This window comes from Prunus avium, chromosome 2 (assembly GCF_965620075.1).
Source record: "Prunus avium chromosome 2, drPruAviu1.hap1.1, whole genome shotgun sequence".
Taxonomy (NCBI): Eukaryota; Viridiplantae; Streptophyta; class Magnoliopsida; order Rosales; family Rosaceae; genus Prunus; species Prunus avium.
In genome coordinates this window covers 42,938,027-42,955,425 of record NC_142285.1, presented here as the reverse complement: position 1 = coordinate 42,955,425, position 17,399 = coordinate 42,938,027, and the positions used below count along the sequence as shown (strand labels likewise).

General features: G+C 38.9%; 4 protein-coding genes across 4 annotated transcripts; 1 reads left to right on the top strand and 3 right to left on the bottom strand.

Annotated features, from left to right (window-relative positions):
* The first annotated feature begins 299 nt into the window (after nucleotides 1-299).
* Nucleotides 300-3,678, top strand: LOC110767578 (Pentatricopeptide repeat (PPR) superfamily protein). Its single transcript, XM_021971159.2, has one exon. It carries the CDS (start codon nucleotides 703-705, stop codon nucleotides 3,400-3,402), a length of 2,700 nt encoding a protein of 899 aa, XP_021826851.2. The 5' UTR covers nucleotides 300-702; the 3' UTR covers nucleotides 3,403-3,678.
* LOC110767579 (NADH-ubiquinone oxidoreductase-like protein) lies at nucleotides 3,544-5,255 on the bottom strand. The gene is made up of 2 exons (XM_021971161.2): nucleotides 4,853-5,255; nucleotides 3,544-4,015 (listed from the first exon to the last, which is right to left on the bottom strand). Exons 1-2 carry the CDS (start codon nucleotides 5,163-5,165, stop codon nucleotides 3,816-3,818), a joined length of 513 nt encoding a protein of 170 aa, XP_021826853.1. The 5' UTR covers nucleotides 5,166-5,255; the 3' UTR covers nucleotides 3,544-3,815.
* Nucleotides 5,256-7,031: 1,776 nt separating this feature from the next.
* Nucleotides 7,032-9,024, bottom strand: WRKY27 (WRKY DNA-binding protein 27). Its single transcript, XM_021971157.2, has 3 exons — nucleotides 8,131-9,024; nucleotides 7,942-8,055; nucleotides 7,032-7,823 (listed from the first exon to the last, which is right to left on the bottom strand). The coding sequence occupies exons 1-3, from the start codon at nucleotides 8,763-8,765 to the stop codon at nucleotides 7,259-7,261; spliced, it is 1,314 nt and encodes a 437-aa protein (XP_021826849.2). The 5' UTR covers nucleotides 8,766-9,024; the 3' UTR covers nucleotides 7,032-7,258.
* Nucleotides 9,025-13,313: 4,289 nt separating this feature from the next.
* LOC110767573 (Tic22-like family protein) lies at nucleotides 13,314-17,326 on the bottom strand. Its single transcript, XM_021971153.2, has 8 exons — nucleotides 16,823-17,326; nucleotides 16,534-16,628; nucleotides 16,157-16,236; nucleotides 15,803-15,844; nucleotides 15,605-15,732; nucleotides 14,918-15,098; nucleotides 14,491-14,669; nucleotides 13,314-14,061 (listed from the first exon to the last, which is right to left on the bottom strand). Exons 1-8 carry the CDS (start codon nucleotides 17,218-17,220, stop codon nucleotides 13,545-13,547), a joined length of 1,620 nt encoding a protein of 539 aa, XP_021826845.2. The 5' UTR covers nucleotides 17,221-17,326; the 3' UTR covers nucleotides 13,314-13,544.
* Nucleotides 17,327-17,399: the final 73 nt, after the last annotated feature.

The window sequence follows — 17,399 nt, the reverse complement described above, 5'->3', positions numbered from 1 at the left end:
TAAAAAAATACTCAATCGAGAATCATCCTCGGAAATTATGTAAGGGCTTTCACAAATAACTCCATAAAAACAACATTATATAACGAAAAATACCTGAACTTGAAATATTTAAGTTTTCCAAATAAAAAAATTTGAGCAAATAAAAAAAGTTTCCAAAAAATAAGGAAATTTTATTAATATTTGAAGTGTTGGGTGAAATAGATATTATTTCAAAGTTTCTATAAAAATGGTATTATTACTACTTTATATTATATGCGAACTGGTATTTACTTTTAGGATTTTAATTCATTAACAATATTTTAACGGATTTATGAAAATTTAATCACAAGCACATTTTGCTTTATCTCTACAGAGATCCTCTTAAGTTTAGATTTATTTCAACGGAAACAATTTCCTTTATCTTGCTTAGCTGGGGAAAGTATACGTGCCAGAGGAAAAAGCACAACACGAAGGCAAGTTCTTATACTTTTCTTTGGTTCTTCGAGGTTTCTACTTTTGTTTTTATTCCGAGCAAGTGTTAATGTGAATGCATCACAATACACAAAGAAAACAAGGAGATGAGTTTCTTCTAGATATAGCTTCGTGGAAGCTTCCATTCTGGAGAGACCATAGAGAAAGGAAGCTTCCACGACACGAGTCCGCAGAGTTGGAAGGAACTGCTCCAAATACCATAAGTAAAACTTCGATAAGAAAAGGGTTTTTATGTCTCTACCGACAGTCACCAAGTTCGTTATCAACACAACTCAAGTGAACTGTTTCAAAGAAACATGCCTTCGGGTTCTTTCATTATGCAACTCACGGGCCCTGAAAGAGGGTGTCTGTGTTCACAGTCCAATTACTAAACTGGGTCTTCAGGAAGACCTCTACTTGAGCAACAATTTACTGTCTTTGTATGCAAAATGCTTTGGAGTTGAACCTGCACGCCACTTCTTCGATGAAATGCCTGACAGGGATGTTGTGTCCTGGACTGGCATGCTGTCTGCTTATGTCAGGAACGGACGGTATGATGAGGCGCTCGAATTCTTTGATTTGATGAGCATTTCTGGGCAGTGCCCCAATGAGTTTACACTCTCAAGTGTCCTCCGGTCGTGCTCATTGTTGGGAGATTTTGATTACGGGACTCGAATTCATGCATATGTGATAAAGCTTGGGTTTGAGTCAAACCAATATCTTGGCAGCACTATGATTGATTTGTATGCCAAGTGTGGTTTCACTGATGAGGCTTGTAAGATATTTAGAAACATGGACAATAGGGACACTATTTCTTGGACAACAATCATCTCTTCATTAGTCCAAGCTGAGAAATTCAGTCAGGCTCTAGCCCATTACATGGAGATGATATGTGCTGGGGTTCATCCAAATGAGTTCACTTTTGTGAAACTTTTAGCTGCACCGTATTCTCTCGGTTTGAATTACGGGAAATTACTTCATGCCCATTTGATAAGTTTCGGAATGAGGCTGAATCTGGTCTTGAAGACAGCCCTGGTCAATATGTATTCAAAATGCCAGAAGATGGAAGATGCCATTAAGGTTTCAAATCAAACACCTGACTATGATGTGTTATTGTGGACCTCTGTTATTTCTGGCTTCACACAAAGTTTGAGAGTCACGGACGCTATTGCTGCATTGCATGAGATGGAGCTCTCTGGAATTGTACCGAATAATTTTACGTACTCTAGCATACTGAAGGCAAGCTCGGAAATTTTATCGCTGGAATTGGGAAAACAGATCCATTCACGGATAATCAAGGCTGGCTTGGAGGATGATACTTGTGCAGGAGGTGCACTAGTTGATATGTACATGAAATGTTCTGACCTCGCAGAAGATGCTTTGGGAGCGTTTAGGGACATAACCTCACCGAGTGTCATCACTTGGACTTCATTGATTGCTGGTTTTTCTGAACACGGTTTTGAAAAAGATTCTTTTCAGTCTTTTGAGGAGATGCGAGCAGTAGGAGTTCAGCCAAATTCCTTTACTCTCTCCAGCATTCTTCGTGCCTGCAGTACAGTTAAATCTCATAGTCAAACAGTGAAACTCCATGGACTTATAGTTAAAACTAAAGCTGGCTGTGATACAGTTGTTGGGAATGCTCTTGTGGATGCTTATGCTGCATTGGGGATGGTGGATGATGCATGGCATGTAGTTACCTCCATGATCCATAGAGATGCTATCACGTACACATGTTTGGCCACAAGAATGAATCAGATGGGTCGGTATGAAGTGGCACTGGATGTCATCGTTCGCATGCACATGGATGATGTTGAAATGGATGGATTTAGTATGGCAAGCTTCTTATCTTCATCAGCTGGCTTAGCAGCAATGGAAACTGGGAGGCAACTACATTGCTGTTCTATCAAAGCCGGTTTAGCCAGTGGGATATCAGTTTCAAATGCCTTAGTTGACTTTTATGGGAAATGTGGATGCACGGATGACGCCTACAGAGCTTTCAAGGGGATTTCTGAGCCAGATATTGTATCATGGAACGGATTGATATCTGGATTGGCATCAACTGGGCACATCTCCTCTGCTCTCTCCACCTTCGATGACATGAGGCTGGCAGGATTTAAACCTGATTACATTACATTCCTGTTAGTGCTTTTTGCTTGCAGCCATGGTGGTTTGGTTGAATTAGGTCTTGAGCATTTTCAGTCAATGAGAGAAAAGCATGAGATAGCTCCACAACTGGATCACTATGCCTGTTTAGTTGATCTCCTTGGCCGAGCGGGTCGACTAGAGGATGCCATGGAAGTGATCATGACAATGCCTTTTAAACCAGATGCCTTAATCTATAAGACATTATTGGGTGCTTGCAAGTCACATAGAAACATTGCTCTGGGGGAATATGTCGCAAGGCAAGGTACTGAACTAGACCCGTCTGATCCAGCTTTTTATGTGCTGCTTGCAAATTTGTATGAAGAATCTGGTCAGCCTGATTTAGCCAAGAGCACCCGAAGGGTGATGAGAGAGAGGGGATTGAAGAAGAATCCTGGGCAGTGCTGGATGGAGATAAGAAACAAGGTTCACCTATTCAATGCAGGAGATAGATCACATCCACAGATAAATGAAATCCATGAAAAAGTAGAATCGCTTATAACGGAGTTGAAGAACCGAGGAAACTTGTATCAGGACTATGAAGATTCATCTTATCATAGTGAGAAGCTAGCTGTTGCATTTGGTCTTCTCAGAACGCCGCGAAACGCTTCCATACGCATATCGAAGAACATGCTTATATGCAGCGAATGCCATAACTTTATAATGCTTGTAACTCAATTTGTTGATAGGGAGATCATTGTGAGGGACGGGAACCGATTGCATGTCTTCAAGAAGGGTGAGTGCTCGTGCATGGTTGCAGCTAGTTTACAACAGGACGAAATATTTCATAACTCTGTATGCCATAGTTGATGTTCTATAATGACATTCGAAAATAACGAGGATTCTGCGGACAGTATTGTTAAGACTGTTGGCAATGAGATTGTCTTGTGTTGTGAGTTTTGTGACAAACTTGTAACATTAATTCTGTATTTAAGATGGAAACAAGCAGCATTGAGAACAGTAGAAGCTAACCTTTTACATAACTCATTTTCAATGGAAATCAAGGGCATAAATAAAGAAAACAACATAGTTTTACTTTACGATAACAACATTTGGAGTGTAGATTATTGAAAAATCCAAGCCTCCCTCCCATACTTGAAAATTTATACAGCCTAGCAAACAGGCCCCACTGGCACCGACAAAAAACCAGGAGAATTCAAGAAAAAAGACTCAAACTCGAATTTGGAGTCCAAAGTCCCCAGGAGCATATGCCAGTAAGACAGTTACTCCTTTGATTCGGACCCGATAGAGGTGGCTTTAGCCTCATCCAACTTTGCTTGGTTTGTAGTAAGACCCTCCAGCGTCTTGTAGAACTCTTCGGGAAGAGGACCAGGTCGGTGCAGAGGAACATGTTTGGGAACAGGCGCGTCATTCTCAATCACCTCGCATTCATAATCATCAGGAACACCCCATGGATCCCACTCTGCAATCCAACACAACACAGAATGCACACTATTACAAACAATACAATTCAATGCTACTTTGGAAATAATCTACTATATCAGTTTCGCTCAAACTAGCACTTCATACATACAATGGCAACAGAAGATATCATTGCCAAAGTTTGAGCAATAAAACACTGAGACAGAAGAACTAAATCAAAGCAATTGATTACAATGGCTAGTAAACATCATAGTTGACACGATAAAAGATTTCTACTTTGGACATTGAATGAGAGTTTGACATGCATCCAAGTGAACAAAATAGAGCTCACACTAAACTTTATGTACAGTGAACAGAGTGAAATTGCAGCTTCATATGCATCAAGTCAACAATACGTCATTCTCAAGCAAATCATATTCTCTTTGAAACTGATAAAATCAAGTGAAGCCTTTCGTTTCATTATTCTAGTAAACAAAAGCACCGCCTAAACATGACCACTATAAATTTACGTCCTTTATTCAGTTTTCCATCATCATTTCCACGACTAAAACTGGGGAACTAAAGCACCATCACAAAACTACAGAGGCCAGACTGAATCGCCAAAATTTCCAATTCCATTTTAGTTTTCTATTTCTCATCAACCAAATAAACCACACTCCTGAGAAACCACAAACAAGCACTTCATTTTAGAAAACACAACCACATTTCTGAGCAGGAACCGATCTTTGAGCTCCTTGAGCTCAATTCGCATGTTATAGGACCTAGGACCAATGCCAATAGCAAAACTCAATTCAACATTTCTAATTTCATTATTTCCGAAATAGAAAAATAAATAGCTCAATTATGAAAAATAATACTAATAATAAATTGTACGGACGGATCATCTTGTCGATGAGGGTGAGCTCGTCACGTGCCTCCTCGATGAGCTCCTCGACCTGGCCACAGCCAAGCTTCTTCTCGATCGTTTCCCAGTCCTCTTCTTCGCGGCAGACCTTGAGACGCTGCCGCGTGAAGCTCTCGACGGCCTTACGGTACCCTTCGTCCTCGGGAACGGCCTGGATCTCCTTTAGGGTTTTGGAGTATAGCTCGATTAGGACCTCCCTGGCATTGGGGACCACGTCCAGGCCTACGATCCCTGTCGTCTGCTTCACCTTGGCCATTAATGGCCGTCCGACCGCTCGCAGGAACATCTTTTAGTATCACACTCTCTCTGTGATGTGAAGCTCTGTATCGTATCGGTCCTCTCCTCCTACCTAGCTCACAGACGCAGACTCGCTCCCTTTTAAACCCGTTTTGGGAAAGGAAAGAGATGATGGGTTTCCCGAATCCTGTTTCATTGTAATTTCGAGGCCTGCAATATCCTGTAGGGACAGAAGCCCAACAACATATAAACTTGATAATGGATCAAAACATCATCATAAGCCCAAATCGAGGCCTGCAATATCCTGGAGAGATAAAATGTAAAAAAGCTGGTGGTAAAAGAGTCTAGGTATAAGTTTTGGGATGAGTGAGCCTCCATTTGTATACTACAAATTTGAGCTAAGAGGTCGAATACAAATTTAGAATACCACAATCAATGAGGCTTGAGAGTATAAACCAATTAATATTAGCTTAGCTAAAATAATCAAATGATTAACAAAACTTTAATTTGGTTAGTAAGAGATAATATTTAATAAACAAAGACCCTATATTTTATTCCAAAAGAATGACTTTACACGTTTTGTTTTTGACAGGGTCATCCTCATATTTCTCGAATACAATAACCCAACAACTTGCTTCACCCATTTAAAACCTAGTATTTCTTTTCTGCAGCCAACCCTTGTTGTTGATATTTATTATGTTTTTGTTCATACACAATATTATTTTTCGAGATTAAGTAAAAGACAAAACCCTGAATAAAATACATTTGACCCACTCTCATAATTATATCCAGAGAGGGGAAAAAATGTTTGACCCGAGAAGCCAACTATATTTGTCCCCATTATATCATCAGACAAAAAGGGGATCTAGTGTTTGTCTCGTGATGAAGGCGACTGAACCGGAGCGGGTCACGGTCTGACAAATTAAACCCTACCTTACGTGGAAATCGACAACTGTCTTACACCCACTTGATTTATAAATAAATATACCCATTTGTTGTCTAAAATATTGTTTTTGTTTTTAAAATTATAATTAGATTTTATGTTCTAACTACTCAGTGCTAGTTTCTGTATTTACCTGGTGCTGACCTGGCATAGTCAAACTGTTGACAGAGCAAAGCACTTCCTAATTCATTCACATGGATACTCTAATTAATTAGGATATTAATTGATTCAGATATTGTCATTAACAAGAGAGAAAAATAAAATTAGAATTCATCGAAATAATGGGCTTGTTTCACAAAATCATTAATGAAAGATGAAATCAAGTGTAACCTGTAAGAAATTGTTCCAAATGAAGTGCATAACCTGTAAGAACGAACTACCAATGGTCAACATCATACCACGTCGTGATCCATGTATATATATATATATATATATATATACTAAAATCACATTCTTAAACTAGTCTTTCATATATAACACCAAAATCGTGTGCCTAAATTATTTTTCTGGACCAAGGGGAGGATGTTTAATAATTATATTACTAACTATGTTTATCCATGTGGATGAATTTTAAGTGAATTTGATATATAGAAGTCAGTGTATTGGTTATAATTTGGTGCCAAAAAAAAAAAACACTTGTCAAAATGAAACATGTGCCTAAAAGACTTTCTAGCACGTGTAACGTTATGAACACCATATCTGATAATTATGTTACTAATCATACCTCTCTGCATAGATATGAGTTTTACGTAAGTATGGTATAAGTCGGTAAATCAGTTATAAATAGTTTTATTCTTATTGACATGAAACGTGTGCTTGAAACTCTTTTTACCGCATGTAAAGTGTAACGTTATGAATATTATATCTAATGATTATATTACTAATCACATCCTTACACGTATATATAAGTTTAACATGAATATGGTATAAGTCTGTAAATTCGTTATAAACAGTTTTCTTTGTCATTCACCACAACAAATTAGCCTTTAAAAAAAACCTTTTATATGCGCAATTTACAACGAGAGAAAAATAAAGCTGAAAACTCCCTATAGGCTGAAGAAGGAAGGGACTCTTTTCTATATCTATTTACATACAATCTAATAAGAATCCCTCCCGCCCCTCTTTCTCATAGAACCAACACGGTAACAAAAGATTAAACCAAAAACCTATCAGCCTCCGCAAACGGTAACTTGTCGGCTCTAGCAGCCTCCGCCAACGGTGGCTCCGGCAGCAGAGGAACGATTAGCAGCAGCCCAAGAAGACCCCAAACTTGACGGCTCTTGATCCGAAAAAGTATCACCAGAAGCACCTGCCGCCAGGGAACCCCCGCTACCACTAGAACTAGTACAACCCAGTTGCTTCAGCCCCAAGAATATCTCATCCGACATGGCTGTGTTCGGTATCAGAACATCGTCCTCCTCCACGTCCTCGTCCTCGATCTCGTTCTCATCCCTTTCCTCCTCCTCCTCATCAAGTTCCTCATTTTCTTTGTCAAGTGAATTGTCAGAATTGACGTTATTGGCAACAGCGTCTTGGTCAGCTTGGGCTGGTGGTGAACCGGGGTCATTGTTTATGGGCTGGTTTTGACCCGCCGTCGCTGATGACTTGTTTCTGGTGCTGCCAGCAAGGGAGTTTCGATGCGTTGGACGAGGGTGATTGTGGTCGCCTGTGTATGTGACGACGAAGATGTTGGGGTCCGCCGTGCTCCGCTCCACTTGTTTTCTCGCTGAACATCCTTTGGAGCTACTGCAGCGGTAATAGTTCCTGTGGAGACGCCAAAAGAGAAGGGAAAAAGAAAATTAAGAAGAAGCATCTTTGGTATTTCAGAGAGGAAATCGCAAAAGGAAAGGAAAATCATTGCAGAGAAATTAACCTAATTTACCTTGGATGAGGAGAACCCTTGATAGGTTTTTGGCCGTACTTACGCCATGCCCATAAATCGGCGGAGAGATTCTCTGCGCTTACTTGACAAACCTGTCTTTTCTGCTGGCACTTCCTGTGAACCAGTTGATATCAAAAGCATGTGAGTAAGAAGAAACAATATAAAAGGGAATCTATACTGCAAATATACCTTTTTCTTGGCCGGGGGGAGTTGATTGGCATGGTGAATGGCACACGAGGAAGAGGAGGAGGAAGAGCGGGAACCATGGCCTGAGGCCTCATAAAACCCTGCTGCGTTGGGAGCTGTTGGGGTAGAATTTGAGTCTCTGGTTTGGGAAGCAGAAGCGGCTGTTGTTGGCCATGGAATCCTCCAAAACCAGGAGGGGAGATGGCAGGGTTGAAATGAGGGCTCGTGGGGGTGTTGGTTGGCAGAAAATGATGCTGTTGCTGTTGTAGGTGATGTTGGCCACTACTGGCAGATCCTCCAAAGTCAGGAATAATGGGGGAATTTGGAATAATAGGAGGAACAAAGGTGTTGTTAGTGCTGGGATTGTTGGTGGTGGTGGGGTTGGGCAAAAGGGGTTCGTAAAACTGTTGCAGCTCTTGGAAAGCATTGGCTCTGGGCTCGAGGAGATTAGGGAAAGAGAATAATGGGTCAGTTTCCTCCTCGGATTTCAACCAATCCCAAAAGGGGTCTTCTTCCTCCGCGGAGGGTGGGGTAATGGGATTTGTGGGTGCGCCTGCGGCGGAAGTGTTAGTGGTGGTGTTGTGGGTGGCTGATTTGCAACTCCTCACCACAGCGTAAAGATCCCAATCATCTGCCATTTCTTGAAACTCTCACCAAACCCACCAGTCCTAATCTTATCTCTGTGTTCTTTTGCTGCTGCTTGTACTGTTTTAGGCCAATTTTGAGGAAGCAGTTGGGTAAATGAAAGACATGGAGAAGGAAAGAGAGGCACAAAGGACGGCGCTGACTTTTGGGTGAGAAGTAAAATCTAGGGGGAGGAGAGAGACGCAGACACAAACACAGACTTAGACATAGACATGGAAATAGATAGATTGTAGTGAGAGGAAATGGTGGAGCACTGACTTGGTAAATTGTTAATTATTTATACTGATATTTTATATTAATTTAAGCCAAAAAGAAAGTGAAAAAGAAGAAAAAAGCAAAGGGCATTGCATTTTTTGAAACAAAAAGAGAGAGTGGTTTTTGAGAGGAGGGAAGGGGTTTTTGATGGATTTGGAGGGGAGGAGAGGAGAGAGAGCTGTGCCTTTTTCATTGACTTTTATAAAAATGTCAAACAGGGGCCGTACAAGCACATCTGATTGGTTGTGTGTGTGAACTCGTCCTCTCACTCGCTATGTATAAGCATGAAAACAACTATACAAGCACATGGTGTGCGTGCACATACCGCTGTGGAGCATGCCCTACAACTGGCCTACGTGTGCCCTACACATCAAGAAAGGTTCGAGGGTTGGTGTGGCAAAGAGGAAGAAGAGAGAACCATGGCTGCCAGATTGTCTACATGCATGGGGCTTGTGTTTAATTTCACACACTCTCATGGAAATTGGTTGAAACTATTCTCTATTATTATATTATCAAGGTGTTTATATATAATATACACCACGGTTTAATAATTATATACATATTGCATACAGTATATTTTGCCATTCTCATTACAAATAGGGAGTGTGGTTCGATAGATTATTCGCACTTACATCTACATCTATTTTGATTCATGTTTAAAATTTTCAAAATTTCATGGACATTCATAAAATAAATGTTATATCCACTCAGATGAAAAGCAACAATAATTTTACTTATTTAAGCAACATCTAAAATAGATATTTCAATTCTTGATCCATATGAAATTGGGAGAATTGAAGCTCACTTGTGACATTAAGAATAATATCTATTGTGCAACATACTTGTAGTTCAAGTAAGAGTATTTATTTGTGCACCCATTATGTCATAGGTTTAATTCCTTCCCCAATATCGCTTGTATGTTAAAAAAAGAAGAAGAGAAAATTGTATCTATTCTATCAAATTGGATGAAAACTTGCTTGGAAAACCTACAGTTCGACTTGAGTGAAGTTTGTGAGAAAATATAGAATCAGGGAGATAACAAAGTTTTTTATTTATGATTTACTCCACAATACTTAATACACATGTAGTTTCCTAAACTTTTGGAGCGTCATGGACCATAAAAGGCTGATTCCGTTATTACTTTAGATGATCCCAAACATTGAAATGAATAAAGTTCACAAGGGGCTTGTAGCTCAACTTTGAAGTGAACTTAGTAAGAAATATAAAGTGTTTTAGAACTCCTTCATATGACCAACTAGGTCGTTAGTGGTATTTCTCTTTTTAATGTTAGAATAGATGTGATAAAATGGAGTTCCTCATCTCCATTTATAATAATTTTATATAATGAAGAGTTATTTACACTAACACCCCCTAAGGTTTTCGGTTTTTTCACAAAACCCCTTGAGGTTTTAGAAATTTCTCGAACACCTCCTGAGGTTTTAAATTGTTTCAACAAAACTCATTTTCATTGATTTTCCATCCAAAGATTGATGATTTTATACAAAAACATTTTCCAAATGACAAAGTTGGCCTTTGAGATTATATTGCATATACTTCATTGAGATTAATTTTCTCATTTGCATAAGTTTTTTGTTCAATAAAATTATCAATTTTTGACAAACAATCAATGAAAGGGGGTTTTGTGAAAACAAATTGAAATCTCAGGGGGTGTTCGCATAATTTTTAAAACCTAAAGGAGTTTTGTGAAAATACAAGAAACCTCAAGAGATGTTACTGTAAATAACTCTATAAAAAAAAAAACTATCATATGAATTGAGACTTAAAATATTGTGAAATGAGTTATTAAAAAAAAAAAAAAAAGGTTAAAAGTTATTAAAATATAAAACAAAAAGGTTAAAAGAGTAATGTTCTGGAAAATTGTTTAGATTGGATTTTTCTTTGGGGAAATGATCTCAAATATTAATAGATTTTAGCAAGGTACAAGAAGGAAAAATAATTGTGAGCTTATAAAGGAAAAAAAGTAATTCCGTGCTTTTTCTTTTTCTTTTTCTGGGTAAGAATTTATTGTGGGGTTTGATACAGAACTTCGCGCCTGCATCTAAGGGAGACTGAAAACGCGCGTGAGTGAAAACATGGTACAACAACCTTAGGATGCAGCCAGAATCCGAACAGATGACAAATTTTTTGGCATTTTGCACTTTAAATTAAATGAAAATAACAAGTGGACAAATCCAAAAAAAAAAAAAGAAGAAGCCCAAAACACTTGTTTGCGACGCTACACTCAGATGGCTCAGGGCCTTCCAAAGTTTTACCGCGTAGAGATGACCGAATCCTAACCGTTCATCAACCCCACCTAAACAACCATCCTTCTAGGCCCATGGTCGGTGGGCCCTGCACAAGCATAAACCCCAAAGACAGGGACAGAAAGGGAAAAGACGATGTTCCTTCGTCACCCATTTGAATTGTCTCTTCTCCGCTCTATATATACCAAGTTTGTGTCTCAATTTATGTTTCAGTTGCATCTTTTGATGATGTGTTGTGGGTTGAGGAATCTTGGGCCGTTAAAGATGGGTTTTATTTGTTTAATTATTTCACAAGATGGATTACAGAATAAGGAAATTGTTTCTATCACAGTTGGCTTTTTTTTATTTTTATTGTGGGAATCTTTGCATTTTGGAACTTCGGTATTTTTAACTTTGTATTGAAATCACATATTTCAAAGGGAATTATCAATATTTGTTGCTAAATACCGCACTACATGAAGAAATGTGTGTCATAAAGGATCGAACATAATGTGCAAGTTAACAGCAAACTCGGAATGTGAAGAAAAGAAGCAACAATGATGGTGGCAAAAGATGTACCAATTGACCTTCTCACCATCTTTGACTCTCTCACTACTAATAAACAATTTCAAGTCGGTAGAAAGAAGAAGAACAAAAATGTCGAGTAAAATAATTGAAGGAAAAAGTGCCCACAAAAAGGTAACAGGGAGAAGAATTTTTATTTTTATGTTTTTGTGAAAACAGATAGAATTGTTTATTGGAGTTGGAGAGGAAGGTGCTTCAAATGAAAAGGAAACAAAACTTGAAAAATGTGATTTGGGACCACCATCACTACCATTCACTTCGTTAAGGGGAAGAAGATTTGTGACTGATACTTCTTCTTCGTGTCTTTTTTGTTTGGTTGGAACTTGGAAGGGCATTTGGTTGGACCTTTTCAAGTTCAACTCAAACAAGTTCCAGTTGGCCCAGAGACCTATCTACAGTGTAATAATCTCCATGATATTGAAGAGTAGGGCAGCCTTAGCTTAGCTAGATGCACAAAAGTCTAAAGGCGTTTTTGTTCTACCTAAATTAGATAGATAAAGATTAGACAGAGAGGCAATGTAATGATGTAAAACTAAAAGATATGTGGATTGTGGATGAACCATATAGCTTCATGTATGTGTCTTTGTGGACGCTTAAAGATTGATAAGATTAAGATAAAGTGATGTGATTGTCGTTGTCAATGTCATGGGATCTTCAAAAGAATGCATTTTGTTTACTTGGGCAGATCGGCTTGAGAGAGAGAGAGAGAGAGAGAGAGAGAGAGAGAGAGAGAGAGAGAGAGAGAGAGAGGTGGGTTTGGCGAATAGGAGAGGACTCAGAGGAAGGAGGAGGTCTCATGGGTTTGGCAGGAGGAAATATTAGTGATGGCCATGAAGATGCTTTTGGTATCAAATGAAAGCAAAGGCTTCTGCGGAATTCACTTGCATCAACAACTGACAACCACCCACTCTTGATGGGCTCGCTGGCTCAACTCTTCCTTCTAAATTCTAATTCATTGCTTTTATGGTGTGGGAAAAAAGAAGAGTCACACACACACTAAGGAGATGTAGATTGTAAAGGGCCACCCACAACACAGCACCAAGGGAACCATCTCCACCACCAACACCACATTTCTAATTCATTGCATATTTAAAATTTTCTTGTCGTGCATGATTATCTTCCTGTTTGTAGTTGCAGTGGTAGTAAACATTATGAGAGGCATTTTTGGCCCTCCTTTGTGCTATCTACATCATTTTAGATCATTGTCACTTTGTTACCATTAATGGAAAACAGTGAGGGCCCATGCTTGATTCATTCACCCCTTCGTGCCAAAATGTTTCACAAAGATGCCATAAACTCCAAAACCAGTCTCATATCACCTTCTACTTAACCCCATCCCCTGTTTGCTTCACCAATTGATTGCAAATCGATTGGGTTTGCATAGAATCTAAATATAGATTGGAGATAATCTATATACTTAACCTTTACAAAGCAGAGTTGCTTAAAAAGAACAAGAAAGAAGAGAAAAACAAGGCACTTTCTTATCCATTTCATTACATATATGCTCTATAAGAAAACCTTTTTACAACAGTGGTCAGATGGCATATCGTAAAATACATGGTACATCCAAAAGCTAAAAGACGTTTAAGAAATCGACATCCCAGCAAAAAGAAATGCACGGCCTATTAACAATGTATTCTCTCTACTTATACCCAAAAAGAACAAGAAAAATGTTGTCAGTTGCGCCCCCTAATTGTTTCCTCCACGAACCCATCTAGCTGAACCTGTCCTTGCCATGCCGGAATAATAATCACCTACATTAGCCACAAATAGTGGATCTCTATCTTCAAATCTTAACTCATTACTCATATCACTACCACCAGCATTTCCTGCATCCGGCTGCTCCAATTCTTTCGTCAAATCCTCCATCGTCTTCTTTAAAGTTGCTTTACTCATCTGCCCTGCCTCACCGGTTGAAATGCCAACCATAGTAATCTTAGGAAGGTTTGGATTTTGCTGTGAGCTCAGCTCTACGCATTCCTTTGACAACTCTTCAGTTTGGTCCTTTTGCTTCAACGAGAGATGACTAAACCAATCTCCAAAAGGGAACCGGAGATCTAATTTGTTTCCTTTATTGGTCTGAATATCATCATTTAATTTATCCTCTGAAGTGCTACAGTGTAGAGAATCTTTATGATCATTTACTGCTTCCCTGTTGGCAAGGCGGTTAGATGACTGAGAAGCTCTAAGAAAAGAGGCAGCACTCCTGCAATAAAATTAACATACTTTTGTTAAAAAGGTATAAAACAAATTCAGTTGAAACTCTAGCACCCAGAAGCACCCAAGTTAACATTCAGAGAAAGATTTAATGAAAGTGCTCGACAATGATATGGAAGATACAAGGGGTCACTAAATTAGGTTATAAAAGTAATATTGTTGACCATCGAATATGAAGTGAAGTTCTATGTTTTCAATAACAGCAAACACACACACACACACACACACACACACACACACATGCATCAACTCAACAATGGCACGCCATGTACCTTCTCTCAAAAGAGTCAACCATATAAGGGAATGTACATGGTGTGCCACTGTTGACCATCAAATATAATGTAAAGTTCTATGTTTTCAGTAACAGCAAACACACACGCGCACATATGCATCAACTCAACAATGGCACACCATGTACCTTCTCTCAAAAGAGTCAACCATATAAGGGAATTTTGGTTGAATGCCAGTTGCTTTCCTTAACCACCTATTTCCCAGAAGTACTTTATCAACAGCATAAAGGAGTTGCATTTCAGCAGCCTTAGAAATGACACTCAAAGGTATTCCAGGATTCCCCATTTCATCCATTACTTCCTGAACCTGTCAAGAAATATATGTTACAACGAACCAAATACACAATACAAGAGAACAGGAATAAGGGGACCTGGGAACTTTTAAACTTAATTTATACATCTATATATTTCTATGTCAGACGAATAAGGAATCATTCTTCTAAGCTTATCATTGATGATGTGAATCCAAAATCAGATCATCTTAAAATCTTGTAAATGCCGCACCGCCAAAATAGTTGCTCCATCGAAGTAATAGTTTACTATGTGATTTCGTACCTCTGGAGGCTCCCATAAGTTATCTCCCATCTCTTCAATTACTTCTGCTGGCAAGCTGTCATCAATCACATCCCGTCGACGCTGCATGTGCCGAGTTTGAATTAAAGAATGGAAATGCTGATCTACAGATTCCTCAAGAATGTTATCAAGCATGTTTTTATCAAAAAAGTAGGGAGTATACCTGTTGGAACAAAAGATAAGGAATTGAGCATCAGCTATTCTGAACTAAACTTCAAAAAAGAAAATAAACTGGTTCTGATAAAATGGAAGTAATCATGCCACTAAAAGACCGGCCTTCAGTTGAAAAATAACAAAAAAACTCTTTTGGTTTTCAACCACAAAAAGAATGGATATACAGTACTTCCATATACTACAGACAATTGAAGAAATTTTCTTTTATTGAAAATCAAAATCTGAATGTGGTTGCTCAAAAATAACTCTAAGCCTATGTTTCGAGAAACTTATTGGTTTTTTGTTTATGCGGAAATCATTCATATAATTTAATTTTCTTTTATTGAAAATCAAAATCTGAATGTGGTTGCTCAAAAATAACTCTAAGCCTATGTTTCAAGAAACTTATTGGTTTTTTGTTTATGCGGAAATCATTCATATAATTTTAAATAGGCAGGGAATATACGTATCAGAATTCTAAAACCAGAAACAAGAGAAAAAAACATTTGAACACACCATTTGATCCCATCTGAGCTTGCTATTGCAATATCCAAGTTTTGAGCACTAAAAACTGGGACTCCGTCAACCCTTTTGCATCTGCCATTCTGCTGCATTGCCTTGAGAAGTTTGTTAGCTGCCTTGACCTGTAGAAGCAACAAATGTTAAGAAATCCTAACACATCATGAAATATGGTTATCACTTGAAATAGCATACCTGTTTCTCATTTGGAACAAACTGGAACAAGTGGGGCTTTTCCTGCATACAAGATAGTGAACAACTTACTAGTTAATCCAAAGAGGAGCATAGCATACCATGGAAATTACTAATATAAAAAGTTCTCAAAAAAGGCAATATAAATATTAATAAATCCATAATGTGGCACATCCAAAATATGACGCAGGTGCATGCTTTCTATCCATTACTTCATAATCAGAACAGCAATGACGCATGCACCTGTCTTAGCATTGTTGTTCCAATGATGCCAGAAGGGCAATTAAGCCAATGCGAAAACCACAGCAACTATTAAATCTATCTTACATACTGTACAACAGTACAAGCGGGGATTACCTTGAAATGTTCATATGCTAAATCGAGACGGCAAGCACCCACCACACCACTTGGAATATTCAGCCGTTTCACATATGTAACTAAGAACACAACCTCAGTCAGAATGTAGGTCATCTCTTTATAGAAACAAATTTGATCAGTTGAATGATATTCAAAGAAACAGCGAGGAGAAACATATCACAAAAAAAAAAAAAAAAAAAACAAAATAAAGAACAACCAAGGACAACCACATCAAGCAGGATTACCATTGGATAATTATAAGCATACCATAGCCAGTGGAGTTGTGAAAATTTGGCTGGGTTGCATTCATTTCCTTCTATAAGTCCAACGTAACCAATAACCAATAAAACCAATCAGTTGTTTATTTGGAACTATACCTGCATCGCCTAAATCCATAAAAAAACGGAACACAGGGCCATTTCTCTCACTATTAGTAACTGATGCAAACATCTTCTTGAGCCACTCAGGAGTTCTACAAGTACAGGCCATGAAAAAAGAAAATCAATATAGAAGCTCTTGTAAAAGACAGCATCTTTATCAAATTTGAATTGAAAGTCCAAATACATACATGATAACCGAGCAAGAAATTAACTTCTTTAAAAGAATAAAAACAAAATACCATTGTTGCAAAACAATGCTACTCCTAGTAAAAGTTAAAAAAAGCACCTTTTGGAAATGAAGGGTATGTCAAAGTGGGTGGAGACGGCCATGAGACCAGTCCCAGAGAGGTCACACATACTGAAGACCTGGCCCACAAAGGCCGGCCCACCACCCTTGATATTCGAGTTCAGCCCTGCAATCCTGACCGTTGACGGGAACCCCGAGTTTGACTCAGACGAGGACTCCGCGCCCTTCATTGCGGATTTGAAGTCCGGTTGAGCCGAATGGAAGGCGAGTGGTTTCGGCGAGTTGGGGAAGAGGAAAGCGACGCGGATTGTTGACGGGGTCGACGGCGTCGTTTTTGGGGAGGCGAAGAGAGAGAGGAGATTGGCTGCGGTGGAGTGAACCAAGTGGGTTATGGGTCTGGCTTGCTTCTTGTGTGCTGGCTCGGTTGGTGAGGCCATGAATGAGGACCTTTCAGCTGTCGATGGATTTGTCGAAGTGTGTGTATAAGAAAAGGGAGAGCCTTGAGGATGAGGCTCCAGACCAGAGAGAGAGAGAGAGAGAGAGAGATAATTGGGATGACGTTGCAAGTTTCAATTTACGCACACGACATGTCGTTGAGACAAAAAGAACAATTTTG

Excerpts from the sequence above, each read along its gene's own strand:
- LOC110767578 (XM_021971159.2), top strand. The coding sequence starts at position 703 with ATGTCTCTACCGACAGTCACCAAGTTCGTTATCAACACAACTCAAGTG.
- LOC110767579 (XM_021971161.2), bottom strand. The coding sequence starts at position 5,165 with ATGTTCCTGCGAGCGGTCGGACGGCCATTAATGGCCAAGGTGAAGCAG. Across the intron at positions 4,016-4,852 it reads CCTCATCGACAAGATGATCC|AGTGGGATCCATGGGGTGTT; the intron begins GTCCGTACAATT and ends GTTGGATTGCAG.
- WRKY27 (XM_021971157.2), bottom strand. The coding sequence starts at position 8,765 with ATGGCAGATGATTGGGATCTTTACGCTGTGGTGAGGAGTTGCAAATCA. Across the intron at positions 8,056-8,130 it reads TCCCCCCGGCCAAGAAAAAG|GAAGTGCCAGCAGAAAAGAC; the intron begins GTATATTTGCAG and ends ACTGGTTCACAG. Across the intron at positions 7,824-7,941 it reads AAGGGTTCTCCTCATCCAAG|GAACTATTACCGCTGCAGTA; the intron begins GTAAATTAGGTT and ends GCGTCTCCACAG.
- LOC110767573 (XM_021971153.2), bottom strand. The coding sequence starts at position 17,220 with ATGGCCTCACCAACCGAGCCAGCACACAAGAAGCAAGCCAGACCCATA. Across the intron at positions 15,733-15,802 it reads TTGTTCCAAATGAGAAACAG|GTCAAGGCAGCTAACAAACT; the intron begins GTATGCTATTTC and ends TTGCTTCTACAG. Across the intron at positions 14,670-14,917 it reads ACTTATGGGAGCCTCCAGAG|GTTCAGGAAGTAATGGATGA; the intron begins GTACGAAATCAC and ends ATTTCTTGACAG.